Source organism: Streptopelia decaocto, assembly GCF_964273445.1.
Source record: "Streptopelia decaocto genome assembly, chromosome: 23".
Classification (NCBI taxonomy): Eukaryota; Metazoa; Chordata; class Aves; order Columbiformes; family Columbidae; genus Streptopelia; species Streptopelia decaocto.
Window position 1 is genome coordinate 2,563,215 of NC_138678.1, and position 13,940 is coordinate 2,577,154.

General features: G+C 60.5%; 1 protein-coding gene across 1 annotated transcript; it reads left to right on the top strand.

Annotated features, from left to right (window-relative positions):
- Positions 1-1,725: 1,725 nt before the first annotated feature.
- On the top strand, positions 1,726-13,466 carry COL9A2 (collagen type IX alpha 2 chain; the record flags this gene model as incomplete). Its single annotated transcript, XM_082071223.1, has 32 exons — positions 1,726-1,797; positions 3,339-3,413; positions 4,155-4,190; positions 4,279-4,341; positions 4,641-4,694; positions 4,949-4,984; positions 5,191-5,214; positions 5,352-5,405; positions 5,707-5,760; positions 5,953-6,000; positions 6,281-6,337; positions 6,501-6,554; positions 6,804-6,857; positions 7,551-7,604; positions 7,762-7,815; positions 7,904-7,957; positions 8,114-8,167; positions 8,382-8,435; positions 8,685-8,738; positions 8,874-8,918; positions 9,009-9,062; positions 9,379-9,432; positions 9,511-9,564; positions 10,123-10,194; positions 10,287-10,322; positions 10,548-10,592; positions 10,784-10,816; positions 11,089-11,235; positions 11,815-11,869; positions 11,950-12,138; positions 12,311-12,388; positions 12,937-13,466. The coding sequence occupies 32 exons, from the start codon at positions 1,726-1,728 to the stop codon at positions 13,140-13,142; spliced, it is 2,073 nt and encodes a 690-aa protein (XP_081927349.1). The 3' UTR covers positions 13,143-13,466.
- Between the last annotated feature and the right edge of the window lie 474 nt (positions 13,467-13,940).

A 13,940-nucleotide genomic window follows, 5' to 3' on the forward strand; every position in this document is an offset into this window, starting at 1 on the left:
ATGAGGTTACACAGGAAGGTGTCCAGGCGGGTTGGAATGTCTGCAGAGAAGGAGACTCCACAACCCCCCTGGGCAGCCTGGGCCAGGCTCTGCGACCCTCACCCTGAACAAGTTTCTTCTCAAATTTAAGTGGGAACCTCCTGTGTTCCAGTTTGAACCCATTACCCCTTGTCCTGTCACTGGTTGTCACCGAGAAGAGCCTGGCTCCATCCTCCTGACACTCACCCTTTATATATCTGTAAACATGAATGAGTCCCCCCTCAGTCTCCTCTTGTCCAGCTCCAGAGCCCCAGCTCCCTCAGCCTTTCCTCACACGGGAGATGCTCCACTCCCTTCAGCATCTTGGTGGCTGCGCTGGACTCTCTCAGCTGTTCCCTGTCCCGATCCTCATGCAGGTCCCCTGGGAGGACTGTGCAAAGGAAAATGTGCTGCTTGGATCCGACAGTAAAAGGGGGAGAAAAAGACCGAGACTTTGAAACAAGATGGAGATCACACACCAAACCCTGGTATTCCCATGCCAGGGAGAGGGTTTGAACAACCACCATGTGTACAAAGCTGCAGTCAAATGAGCAATGGTATCAAAAGGAGACACACACACACAAAATGTCACTATGTAGTAATCTGAGAAACACTTGAAATTACATAATTCTTCCAAAAGTGACACTCGTGTCCCAGAAAGTTGCTGGGCTCGGTGGCAGCGCTGGGGCACGTCTGCCTCGGGCACCTGCAGAAATATCCCAGCGGCTCCGTGAGTGGGGGGGAATCCAAATTTAGATGCTCTGAAAACAAGGTGCTCTCAGCCTGGAGCCAGAAGGATTTTTGTCTCAAAATAGCAGGTTTTGGTGGAAGTGTTTTCCTGCTGCTGCCAAGGCTGAGAGCAGATTTACTGCCCATCGGAGGAGCCGGGAGGGCAGGAGCCCATCTGCCTCCCCGTGCCAGGCTGGCACACGGGGAGAAAGAACTGGAGAGCAGATACCAGTCCAGACCAGTGCATCACCAGTCCGTGTGCTGGGACGGCCCTGTGTCCGCTGGCAAGGATGCAGCCCCTTCTCTGCCATCCCCGATGGACACCAGCCTGCCCGCTCTGGGGGGCACTGAGCCCCCCCAGTGCTGATGAATCAGTGCGCAGCTGCTCACTGCGGAGCCTTCGAGCCCTCGGTGAGGAGGAGGAAGAAATCGCCAAGATGAATCATCCCCGCGTTCCCAGGGAGCTGGGGGGGGCGGCGAGTTTTGGGGGCGGCTGCTGGGGAAGGCAGGAGGCGAGTGGGGGGAGCTGGGTGTGGGGGGTGAGGAGTGGGGCATCCGTCCCCCCATGGATACGGGCCTTGTGATGGGGACGTGCCGTGCCGGGGCACACTCTGAGGGTGCCCACATAGATATTTGACCGGGGCCCCACCATGCAGCTCCAGGAACAGCCCCCCCAGCCCGTCCCCCTTCTCTCCTTGTCTGCATCAAAGCCCCTTTGTGCCGCTCGTGCCAAATCTGCTGCCATCGTGTCACATCCTCCGCCACCATCGTGCCAAATCCCCCGGCACCGTGCAGCCCAAAATAACCCCGGGTTTACCTGAGCGGGGGGGCGGGGAGCCGGGGCTGTCCGCCTGCCCTCGTCCCACTGCTCCATATTAATGAGCCCCCTCCTTCTCCTCCTCCTCCTCCTCCTCCTCCTCCTCCCGGTGTCCGGCGGTGCCACTGCCCTACCTGAGCGCGGGAGACGAGGCCACGGCCATGGCCGGCTGCCGCCCCGTCCGCCGGCTCTGGCTCCTGCTCCACGCCGCCTGCCTCTGCCTGGCCCAGATCGTAAGTCCCTGCTTGGTCCCCTCTGCGCCGGGCTGGGATGGGGGACGGAGAGGGGACAGAGAGGGGACAAAGAAGGGACAGTCCCATCTCCCCCGTCTCAGATGTTCGCTCGCGGTGCTGAGCACCACTGGGATTTTCTGCCTTTTTTTTTTTTCCCAGCACCTTTCACTCGGTTTTCCCAGGAATATCTCATGGTGGGGAGAGGAGCAGCCCCCAGCCGGGACCCACAGCCTCATCCCACTGGGGATATTGTGCTGAAAGCTGCCCCTTGCCCCACAAGACAGGGACAGGGCTGGGCTGCACGGCTTGAAGTTTGGGATTTGTTAGCTAAACAAGCAGCAGAGGTGCTGGGGGTCCCGGCAGGATCACACAGGGGCAGGAGAAATGCATCGGAGAGAAGAGAAGGGAATGTGTCCCTCTGCTCCTGTCCCTCTGCTCCTTGGGGTGGGCAGCGCTCCTTCTGGGATCCCACCTGAAAAGAGAAAAACTCTCCCTCACCTTGCAACCCAAAATAAGGGATTTTTAGGAAAGATTTTGGAAAAATCTTCCCAAGTGGATCCTGAGCTGCCTATGGCTGCGGAGAGCAGGGGAGCAGCTGCCTTCCCAAACCAGCCCCCCAGGATGCCCATGGGCTGGTGGTGGCGGGGTCTGGGCTGGCTCCAGTCGGAGCAAGGGGGACCTGGGAGCTGCTGGAACAAGGAACCATTTGGAAATCATTTGGGGAGGACAAAGGTGGCATTCATGGGGACTCCCCGACAGCGGGATTTACTTCCAAGGTGAAGCTGGAGCTCTTCTAGTTCTGAGAACAAAACAGCAACACCTCTCATCCTTCACCATTGCACTTTAAAATAAATAAGCCTGGAAGGACAGAGGAGCCGCCAGCCCCAGCCAGCCCGCCTGGTTTGCATTTCCAGGAACACCCGGGGTTCGGTCTCCAGGACCGGACTCTCTTCCCCACAAACGCCCCGTTAGGATAACAGAGATTTCTTTGCGAAGCTGGGAGCCCTGTGCAAACCTCAGAGCCGGGGCCAGGCTGCTGGGGGAACCCTCCCTGAATGGAGCTTTTGTGCAACGGTGTGATGGAGCAGGGCTGCGGGCAGGGAGCCAGCCCGTGCGGGGAGGGGGGATGCTCCCGCAGAGGGGTCCCCATTTCATACCAGGGCTTCAGGCACCTAAATCCTGCTGGTGCTTTTAGAAAACCCACTGCTGGGCTTGAACCCCAGGCCAAGTGGGGCCTTTGTAAGTGCTGCCATCACCCCATTGAGACCCTGCTCTGCCGGGAAGGAGGGGGCAGCAAAACCAGGGAGGGGAGGGAACCTGGTTGTACTCATGTGGGGGGAGATTTCCTGAATTTCTCCATCTGTGCCCTCGCTGGGGGGCACAGATCAGGCAGCAGGGGACCCTATGGGCTCTTGGGGTGCTCACTCCATCCCAGCTCTCTGGAAATGGGTCCCCAGACCCTGGGCTCCCTCTGACCCACAGCATCTCTCGGGGTCCAGCTGCTCCTTCTTGACCCGGGTCCTGTCCCTTTTTCCCCTTAGCGAGGGCCACCGGGAGAGCCCGGCCCGCGAGGGCCCCCCGGTCCCCCAGGAGTGCCGGGAGCGGATGGCATTGACGTGAGTACGGGAACCTGGGCAGGGAGGGAGGGAGGGGACGTGCAGCACAAAGAGGGACATTGTGTCGGGGCAGGGGGTGCCGATGCTGTACGGTTCCCGCACTGCGCTGCTCATAGGCTGGAGCAGATGGAGCATCCCCGGCTTTGCTGGTAGCCCTGAGTGGCACCGATGGTGTGGGGAAAGCAGAGCTCCTGCACCGCAGCTCCATCCATCCACCCCCCTGGGACAGCAGCCTGTGGCCACCTCGGGAAACAGGGACTGAGATGCGTTTTTGGGGAGTGCAGCGGCAGGGAGGTTTGGGTGCAGGGTGCTCAGGGCAGCAGAGGATGCTCGCAGGGATGCGCCCAGAGATGCGCAGTGAGGATGGGGTGCTGGGGGACTGGCAGGGACCAGGACACCCAGGTCGGTACCCGCAGAGCAGTGACGTGGCTGGGGGTTGTGGCTGCAGGTCTGGACCCTCCCTGGGGCTGCTGGGGGGAGCCTGAACAGAGGGGAGATCTGTGCGCCAGCAGAAAGTGCCCTTTCTCCGAGACTTGCCCCAGGGTGTTATTTTAGTGCTATTTATACCCAGAACAGCTGCAGCACAGCCCCCACTCCTCAGCACTGGCCCCATCCTGACCCGGCTGCTGTGCTGGGGGATCCAGCATCTCGCTCTGCCTTATGGGGTGGATGGGAGGTGGGTCCCGAGGTGGGTCTGCAGGGTGACAGACCCCTTTTTACAACATTCTTCCCTTTCCCCAGGGTGACAAAGGCTCTGCCGGAGCCCCCGGCTTCCCGGTGAGTATTTGTGCCCCCCCGCAGCTCGGTCTCCCCTTTTCTGCAGCAGTTCCTTCCAACCTGCCCCCACGCCTCTTCTCTTTTAAAGGGTGCCAAGGGGGAGCCTGGAGCCCCCGGTCCAGACGGGCCCCCAGGGAAGCCGGGCATCGACGTGAGTACCGATGTCCCCACGGTGTCCCTGGTCACAGCCGGGTCCCAGCAAACTCCTCCAACCCCTGGTGCAGGGATCCTTTTCTGTCGCACATAACAAAATGCCAAAATCCTGTGGTGCAGGAGCTGAAAGCAGCTTTTGTATCGCAGCAGGACAGGCAGAGCCCGGGCAGGGCTGCTGGCCCCCCAAGCACAAACTAAGCAGTGACAAGCACAAAGTCCCCAGCAATAACTCTGAGCACCAGCAAAAATCTCTGTCTGAGGGCTGGCAATAACCTCCTGCCATCTCTTCTCTCGCAGGGCCTGACGGGAGCAAAAGGGGAGCCAGGACCCATCGGGGGGCCAGGAATTAAAGTGAGTGAGGGGCCGCTCTGCGGGGGCCACTGCAGGCTCACCCCTTCCCCTCCTGAACCGGCGGAGCTGGGCCGGGCTGGGACCATGCCCGCCGATGCGCGGATGAGGAATGGAGTGATGGAGTATTTAGGAATGAGGGGGCACTGAGGCTGGGTCCAGGGAGGGGTGAATTTTAGCAGCTGCCACAGGGCAGCAGGGCTTGGGGGGGCCAGATCCTGCTGTTTCATCTCCTGACTCCCTGCTTCTCTCCCCAGGGCCAGCCCGGACTCCCAGGGCCGCCGGGGCTCCCAGTGAGTATCAGTATCTGCCTCTCCCATGGGTGCTGGTGATGCTGCACCGGCTCCCTGAGCAGCCACGAGTGGGGTGGGAGGGGGGATCCAGCCCCCCAGCTACATCCTTGGTGGCAGCGTGGGCTTTGTCCTGCTCAGGGCAGGGGTGCTGGTGGTTTTGGGATGATGGAGAATTTGGACCAACTGAGTCTTTCTTCTTGTTGCAGGGTCCTTCGCTGCCAGGACCACCCGTAAGTGGTTTGTGGGGCTGTGGGCGGCCAAGGATTCGCGCAGGGTTGTGCTGAGAGGGTTCAAACCTCAGCACCCTCAAAATGGGGGGTCTCAAGGCTCGACCTCTCTCACTCAATGAATCTCTCTCCTCTTTAAGGGGCTTCCAGGCCAGGTTGGGATTCCTGGAGAGATTGGAGCACCAGGACCCAAGGTGAGGGGTCAGGAGGGGACATGGGAAAACCTCCCCTCCTTACACCAGCATCCGCTTCTCCACACTTTAGGGCTCCTGGGTAAACAAGGATAACTTAGTGATGCTGGAAAGTGGGGTGCTGCAGTGGGAATGGAGGGGTGACAGACTCTGTGCCTGCACCCGGGTCCCCTGGCGCCACCCATCCCCGCCCCAGCCCATGGCAGGGGGATGGCCCAGCTCCTGCTGTGACAACATGGCTCTCTGGTGCTTTGTCACCCCTCTCCACCCCTAAATCTCCTTTCCTGGGGTTGTTCTTTCCCAGGGCGACCCTGGACCCGATGGCCCACGGGGTCCCGCAGGCCCTCCAGGGAAACCCGTGAGTATCTCCCATCATCAGCATTTTCTGCAGGAGGGAGAAGCTCCCACCCAGGCTCAGCCCAGGGCTGGGGCTCTGGCACACACCCCCACCCTGTGCCTTGCTCCTCTTCCTCCCAGGTGTAACATTCACCTCTGCTGTAACATCGTCCTGATGTTAAACAGCAGATGCTGATGTTTTTCTTCCCTCCAGGGCCCCCCTGGACACATCCAAGGAGTGGAAGGCAGCGCTGATTTCTTGGTGAGACCCCCCGTTACCTTGTCCCTTCCACAGGGCTTTGCAGGGTCACGGCTGCTGGAAGAGCATGTGCTGCCCTGGCCCGAAATAGAGCCACCAGTATAACGTGGTAACTGGGGGCTGATGGAGCAGGGAGGAGCAAGGTCCCAGCCAAAACCATGGGACGAGTGGTGGGTCCCTTGCGTCACCGCACAGCCCACCCTCGAGGGAGCCCAACCCTCCCAGCTTCTCCGCAGCCTCTGCGTCCTTCCCCAACTCAACCTGCGCTTCTTCTTCCCCCCAGTGCCCGACCAGCTGCCCGCCAGGTCCCAAGGGCCCCCAGGGACTGCAGGGACTGAAGGTACAGGAGCTCTGGAGCTGCCGGGGAGCGAGCAGGGACTGTCACCTCCAGCACGGTGCCATCGCAGGCAGGGTGGCTCTGGGTGACGTGGCGGACAGGACGCTGCCTCCACCCCGCTGCTCTGCCCAGGATGCTCACTCACCATCTTCCTCCTCGCCCGCAGGGACACAGAGGCCGCCCCGGTGCCCTCGGGGAGCCCGGCAGGCAGGGCAGGCAGGTGGGTGACATCTCCAGCAGCGTCCCAGCGGGATCCAGGGGTACCAGCCTCTGCAGGGGACAAGGGACTGGGGGCTCTGGGGACAGAAAGGGGGAGGAAGGACAGAGGTGGGAGAGGGAGGCTGGATAGGGTGGTCTTCCCACGTCCCCATCCCCTGCCTGGTCCCAGGTGAGGGGTTCTCAGGTCCCCAGGGCGATTTTAGCCCTGCTCCACCCCAACACTCACCTCACTTTGCTCCATCCCCCCCAGGGCCCCAAGGGTGACGTTGGTGTCTCTGGAGAACAAGGTGTCCCAGGCCCTCCGGTAACACTTTTATTTCTCTCTGCTTCTCTGTGCTCCGGGTGCCCCATGGGCTGGGGGTGGCCAGTTTGTGCTTGTTCCCAGACATTGGGGACATTGCACCAGTGTGTCACTGCTCCTGGGGACCCACCACTGGGACCAGAGTGGAGCCTTCATCTCATCCATCTCGCTCCTCCCAGCCATGGAGCTGCTGCCAGGAGGGTGACAAAGCCACATCCTGATGGAGACCCCCACGGTCAGCGCTGGCCTGGGCCCCTCGCTCATTAATGCACATTAATTAACATGGATAACCAGCGTACACTGAGCCCCCCATACCCCACCTGAATGGGGGTACAGTGCCCAGCTCCCCGTGGGGACACGAGGATTAAAGCTGTTGGAACTCGCTGAGTACTTTGAAGATGAAACGCAATTAACGGGCTGAGCCCCTCGGTCCAGGAAAGGGCAAAACCGCTTTGAAGCCAAGAGCTTTGGCGAGGGAAACAGCACCAGTTTGGGCCCGTTGCTGTTATTGAACCGACAGCTGGAAAGGTGCCTGGTAGGGGGTGCAGGATTAGGAGCGAGCGGCAGGACTGAAATACCTCGCATTCGGCAAAACCGGCTGATTTCCAGTACCGGCTTTTGCTTTAATTGCGGCTCCCCCCTGGGCTGCTCCTGGGGCCGTTCCCACTTAACTGGCTGTTGTTTCCCTCTCCGCAGGGTCCGCAGGGCCCAAGGGGTTACCCGGGGATGGCGGGACCCAAGGGCGAGACGGTGAGTGCTGGGGACACTGGGACAGCTGTGCTGGGGTCAGGGGGACCAGCCCCCTTGGAAGGGGCATTGTTTGGCCATCTCGGGGACCTGGATGCTGCTAGTGGGGTTGCACCAGGCTGGGATGGAGGAATCGACCTAACCTGTGCTCTATTTGCAGGGTCCTGCTGGTTACAAGGGGATGGTCGGGACCATCGGGGCGGCCGGGCGGCCGGTGAGTGCCCTCCCTTGTCCCCAGGGGCTGCGGGGCAGGCGGGCGACCCTGCACTTTGCCACTCAGCCCCCACCTTTCTCCCCTCCAGGGCAGGGAAGGCCCCAAGGGACCACCCGGGGACCCTGGTGAGAAGGGAGATCTGGTAGGTGACCCATTCTCTCATGCCCTATGTGATGCCAATGCCCCCTTGTCCCTGGCATGGAGAGCGGCTCTGCCCGAGGGCATCTCCTCCCTCTCCCAGCTCCATCCCCTGTACCAGCAGAACGGCTGAAATAATCCTTGTGCTGTCCTGTTCTAGGGTGGCCGTGGCATCAGGGGTCCCCAAGGAGACATTGGCCCCAAGGGGGAGAATGTAAGTACATCCGGAGGCACCCGTGCCCTCAGCTGGGGCTGAGCCCCTTGCACAGAGATTGCTCTGTCCTGTTCGGGGCCATCCTGTGTCCCGCACCTGGCTCAGTGCAGAGCTGGCGCTTTCCTTTCCCTTCCCAGCCTTTCTTTGCCTCCACCATGAGCCTTTTAGTCCCTCTCAGAGGCATCAGACTGAGTGACAATTCTCCCTTTTGCAGGGTCTCCCGGGCATCGATGGCAAAGACGGGACCCCAGGGATCCCCGGTGTGAAGGTGAGCTGCTGTGGGCACCGCGGAACACACACACACACACACCAGTCCTCACACAAGTGCTTGCTGGAAATAATGGGGGTGGCATAAGGTCCCAGCCCTTGACATGGCACCTCCTGACTGTTGGAGTGTGGTTGTCCCCAAAGGATTAAGGACCACGTGCCCTCTTGGCCCAGAGTCCTCTGTCCCACCCATGGACACCTTTCTGCACCTTTCTCCGCCACACGGTAACACCCTCTGTGTCCCTTGCAGGGTGGCGTGGGACAGGCCGGCCACCCAGGGACGCCAGGACACCGGGGACAAGCTGTGAGTATGGGAGCATGGGTACCCCATTATCCATGGGCTGGCACCTCCGTTCCTGGGCTGTGCTGGGGTGCAGGACCAGCACCCACAGGGACACTGCCTCAGGTGCTGGGTTTGAGCCCGGCTTTCTTTCCATAGGGCTTGCCAGGCCAGCCGGGGAGCAAAGGTGGCCCAGGAGACAAGGTGGGTTTGGGCAGCCGGGGTCACCCCCTCTGAGCATCCCCATCCCATCACCTACCCTGTCCCTGAACCGCCTCTGTCTCCTGTTCGCAGGGTGAAGCAGGTGCTCGGGGCCAACCTGGTGTCACTGGTGCCCCAGGGCAGATCGTAAGTATGGAGATACCACCTCCCAGCCACAGCCTGTGGGTTTCTCTGTTTCCCTCTTGCTCTTTATTCCCTATTTGCTGTCTAACAGAAAGCAGAATTGGGCACTTCATCCTTCCTCAACCCTCCTCTTCCCCCTGCCCCTGGGGCCACTTCTCCAGCCCCTCCTTGGCCACCTGCTGCAGTGACAGCCCCTGGTGTGGCTGCAGGGCACAAGGGCAGGGCAGCAGGTCCCTTGGGGAAGGATGAAGAGCAGATAATGGCATGTGAATGCAAGAGAGAGGCAGCTGGGTTGGGTTGTTTATTTTTCCCCTCTTAGGGTGAGCCCGGACCTCGGGGTGAGCCAGGACCACAGGGTGTCCCCGGGCTGAAGGTGAGTCAGGGGCACCACGGGGTTTGGGGCAATGCTGGGAGCTGCCCCTGACTCTGTCCTCTTCCCGGGTCTCTGCAGGGTGACCGGGGCGACCGTGGCCTCGTGGGCCCCCCCGGTGAGCAGGGGAAAGCGGTGAGTTGTGTCACAGCCAGGCTGGGAAATGGGGTTCACCTGGGCACATCTTGGGGATGCTCAGTGGCTGGGGAGGAGGGACAGGGACAGCAGGACACGCTGGCACCACCGGCACGGGCCCCACGCTTTGATCACGGTGGGGACGATCTCGTGCCCCGTCCCGCTGTGCTGGGGTGAGGGATTAGACAAGGGGGCAAATAGCGCTGGGATTAGTGGTCCTGAGGCCACGCTGGGTTTGCAGCCCCAGCTGGGAGAGGAATTTCCTCCCATTGCAAAAATGGCCAAAAAGTGACCTTTGTCCCTCTGGCTTCCTGGGGGATGAGGCTCCATTCCTGGTGGAGCTCCCCATCTCAGCAAGGTTTTCTGTCCCATCTCCCCACAAAGGCTGGAGTCAGGACAATTTGGGATGCCATGGGGCAGGGTGGGATGCTGGAGGGGATGGGGAGCTGCCCATGCATCTCAGTGCCTGGGGAGGATGCTGTGATGCAGGAGGAGGGATTTCCCACCACCTCTTTTCGCTCATTTTTCTCTTTTTCCTCATGTTACCTTGATTTCCAGGGGCCAAAGGGTGAGCAGGGTCCACCAGGGATCCCAGGACCCCAAGGCTTGCCAGGAGTCAAAGGAGACAAGGTGACAGCTCTGGGCTGAGAGGACGGGCTGCACTGGGGTCCAGCTCAGGGGAGCTGCACTGAACTCTGCTGAACCCCATCTTGTTTCTCCAGGGCTCCCCAGGGAAAACTGGCCCCAAAGGCAGCACTGTGAGTACATCACCCTCCCTGGGCTGGGGATCAGTGGAGAATTGCTAACACCTGTGTTTAGCAGGGCTGGCACCTGCCTCTTGGGGGGGTCACACCCTCTGACACCAGGTGCTTTCTCCATCAATACCCCTGGTATCCTGGTTTGGTGGAATGGGGGGTTAAAGCAGCTGCAGAGGAGGTGGGTGTTGTGGTGATAGGTCACATTTCTTGTTTTCTTTCCTCCAGGGAGACCCTGGTGTTCATGGCCTCGCAGGGCTGAAGGGAGAGAAGGTGGGTCCCTGCAGGCAGGTCCTGGGGTGAGGAGGAGGAACACAGGGGTTGCAGGTCCCTGCCCATGCTGGGGTGTCCTGCTCAGCGCAGCATCACACCGCTGTGCTCCAGCGGTACACCTGCCTCCCCCCAGCTGCATCCCCAAATTCCTGCTGTCTCCCCATTGCATTTCTCATGTCCTCTGTCCCCAGGGTGAATCAGGCGAGCCAGGGCCGAAGGGACAGGTGAGTGCTGGGGGTCTGGGTGTAAGGGACTCCCCGCATCTTCGTGCTGGGTGGCTCTGTGGGATCCTCAGCAACAGGTGATCCCCTGTGGAGGCACCTGAAGTATTTCCACTGGAGATGGGCTGCAGGGACAAAGTTCACCCTGGATTCAGGTTCAGCCCCTTCTTGGGGGGCTGCAGTGGTTGCTACTGGAAGTCCTGGGGTCTCGCGGCGCAGCTGCTGTGCTCAGGACTGGCTGAGCTCCTGATACCGTTTCTCCATCCCCACTGCAGCAAGGCATCCAGGGTGAGCTCGGCTTCCCTGGCCCTTCGGGGGATGCGGGTGCACCCGGCCCACGAGGTTACCCGGGACCCCCTGGCCCACGAGGACTCGTCGGGGAGCGCGGCGTGCCGGGGATGCCTGGCCAGCGGGGCACAGCGGTGAGTACCCCATCCCAACCCCTCCTCACCCCCGCACCGCGCAGGGGACACCTGGGGGCTGCCACTGTCGACTGGTTCAGCTCTGTGGGTGAATCGCCTCCAACCATTTCGTACCCACCAGCTCCCCTGGGAAAGAGCTGCTGTTTGACTCGGGAGCGGCGGTGATCCCCCGTGAGCTCTCCAGGAGGGCTGAGCTGTGATCTCACCTTTCTACAAAGCAGGAATTCTTTATTTCCGACCATATATAGCACCAGCAGCAGGTTTAGCACCAACATGTGCCTTTTCATCCTGCCCAGGGGACAGAATTTTTCCATATAAGCCTCATTTTATACTTGCAAAATGTGACTGCAGAAAGTTAATGCAGTGAGGAGGCTGCAATGTGGCCAGGCATGGCACGAGCTGAGTCTTGGAGCACTTGTACCAAGACCAAACAGAAAACAAAGGGTTTGGGAAGGTGGCATCGGGTACAGGGAGGTGCTCTGGACCAGGGGACTGGGATGGGACCAGTGCTCTGGGTGCAGCTGGGGATGGAAGGAGTGATCTCCCTTTACAACATGTCCCTCTCCACACTGCTGGCAGGGCCGGGATGCTGGGGACCAGCACATCGTCGACGTGGTCCTGAAGATGCTGCAAGGTGAGGGGTTGAGCATGGTGTCACCAATGGGGTGGCTGCCACCGCATCCCGTCCCACACCGGCCTCTCTCTGCCCTACAGAGCAGCTGGCTGAGGTGGCCGTCAGCGCCAAGAGAGCTGCCCTGGGTGGAGTCGGTGCCATGGGACCTCCCGGACCCCCCGGTCCCCCAGGGCCACCCGGTGAGCAGGGTCCACATGGACCCATGGGACCTCGAGGCGTACCCGGCATCCTGGGTGCTGCTGGGCAGATTGGCAACATAGGACCTAAAGGTGAGTGGCCTTACCCACACCGTGCCAGGCAAAACCCCTCCTTAGGGCTGAGCCTGCTCCTCCTGCCGCCACCTCAGTCTCCGAGCAGGGGCAGCCCCCTCCTCTCCCCCCAGATCTGTGTTTCCCACTGTGGCTCCAGCACATCCTTCCCTCCCTGTTTCTCTCCGTGCAGGGAAGCGAGGTGAGAAGGGAGAGTGGGGAGACGCCGGCCGTGGCCACCCGGGCATGCCAGGTCCGCCGGGGATCCCAGGTAAGCGCCTCTCCCCCAGCACAGACAGGGCAGCAGGTTCCCACAAGACCCCGTGCTGGGGCGATGATGCACCCAACAATGGCTTGGGACCTTCTGGCCCATCTCTGCAAACCTGCACAGGAACATGGTTTTGAACTAAAAGAGGGGAGATTCAGGCTGGACATGAGGGTTTTGTTGGCCCTGAGGGTGGTGAGAGCCTGGCCCGGGTTGGCCAGAGAGGTGGTGGATGAACCATCCCTGGAGACATCCCAGGCCAGGCTGGACGGGGCTCTGAGCAACCTGAGCTGGTGAAGATGTCCCTGCTCATGGCAGGGGGGGCACTGGGGGAGCTGGGATGGTCCTTTCAACCCAAATCGTTCTATGATCCAACAAATCCCCAACTTGTAGCATCTTTTGCTGCCTGCAGCTCTTCCAGCTGCTTTCCAGTGCCCCAGCATCGCTTACACACCACACCCCCATCCTCACCAGCAGCCTTTCCCATTCCCCAGCAAACCCAGGGCTCAGCACCCACAAACACACCCCCACTGACACCCACCCTCCCCTCGCAGGTCTCCCCGGTGTCCCCGGCCACGCGCTGGATGGCAAAGCCGGGGAGCGGGGCTTGCCGGGCGCCCCCGGAGAGGCCGGGCGGCCGGGGCTGCCGGGCCCCGCGGGGCTGCCGGGGTTCTGCGAGCCGGCCGCCTGCCTGGGCGCCTCGGCCTACGCTGCCGCGCGCCTCACCGAGCCAGGCGCCGTCAAGGGCCCCGTGTACTGAGGGGACGGCGGCAGATCCGGCCGGCGAACCCGCTGGGGGCTGGCGGCAAAGAGACCAGAACACTGCAAACCCATAGGGAGCGACCTCTGCCCGTCCCGGCCGCCGGGCAGCACCGCAGGGAAACAGCCTCGGGAATGTGATGTGGGTGGGTGTCACCCTCTCACACAGCCCCAGGGACAGTGAAGAATAACAAGAGGTCACCCCAAGTCCTGTTCTCATTGCTGGGGTTCCTCACCCACCTCTTCTGACCGTCCTCTGCTCCCTGTGCCCCTTCCCAAAGAAATAAACTGTCTTTTATACAAACCCTCTTCATCTCTGATGTCCTGCTTGGTGCTGAATCGGCTCATCGCTGATTCCCTTTTTGTCCTTTTTACTTTTTAAACCAAAAAGAAACTGATTGTGGTTTGATTATTTAAGAGACCTGCCTGATCCAGCCTTGTCCACTGCTGGGCACTCACAGAGCTGTAAATCTTTGTAAAATAGGAGTATTTTGTAACTATGAATAGAAAGAACACCAACTTTTAAGGAAAATGGACAATAAAAACAAGATGGATTGTTAATGAACTGAAACAATGTGTTGATTTATTTGAATCAAACCCAGACCGTACCACCGGGGGGTTATTTGAGGGCTGAAGTTAGGTTTTTCTTTTGCTTCAAGGCTGTTTCATGGGTAACTCAGTTACTCATTCGCGTCCTTGGGGACAATTTCAGCCTCTCAATAAGCTGTTCAAGCAAAAGCCCCATTTTCCCCCCTTCACACCTCTGCAAACGTGCAGAGGAATTTGCCATCCTTGAGCC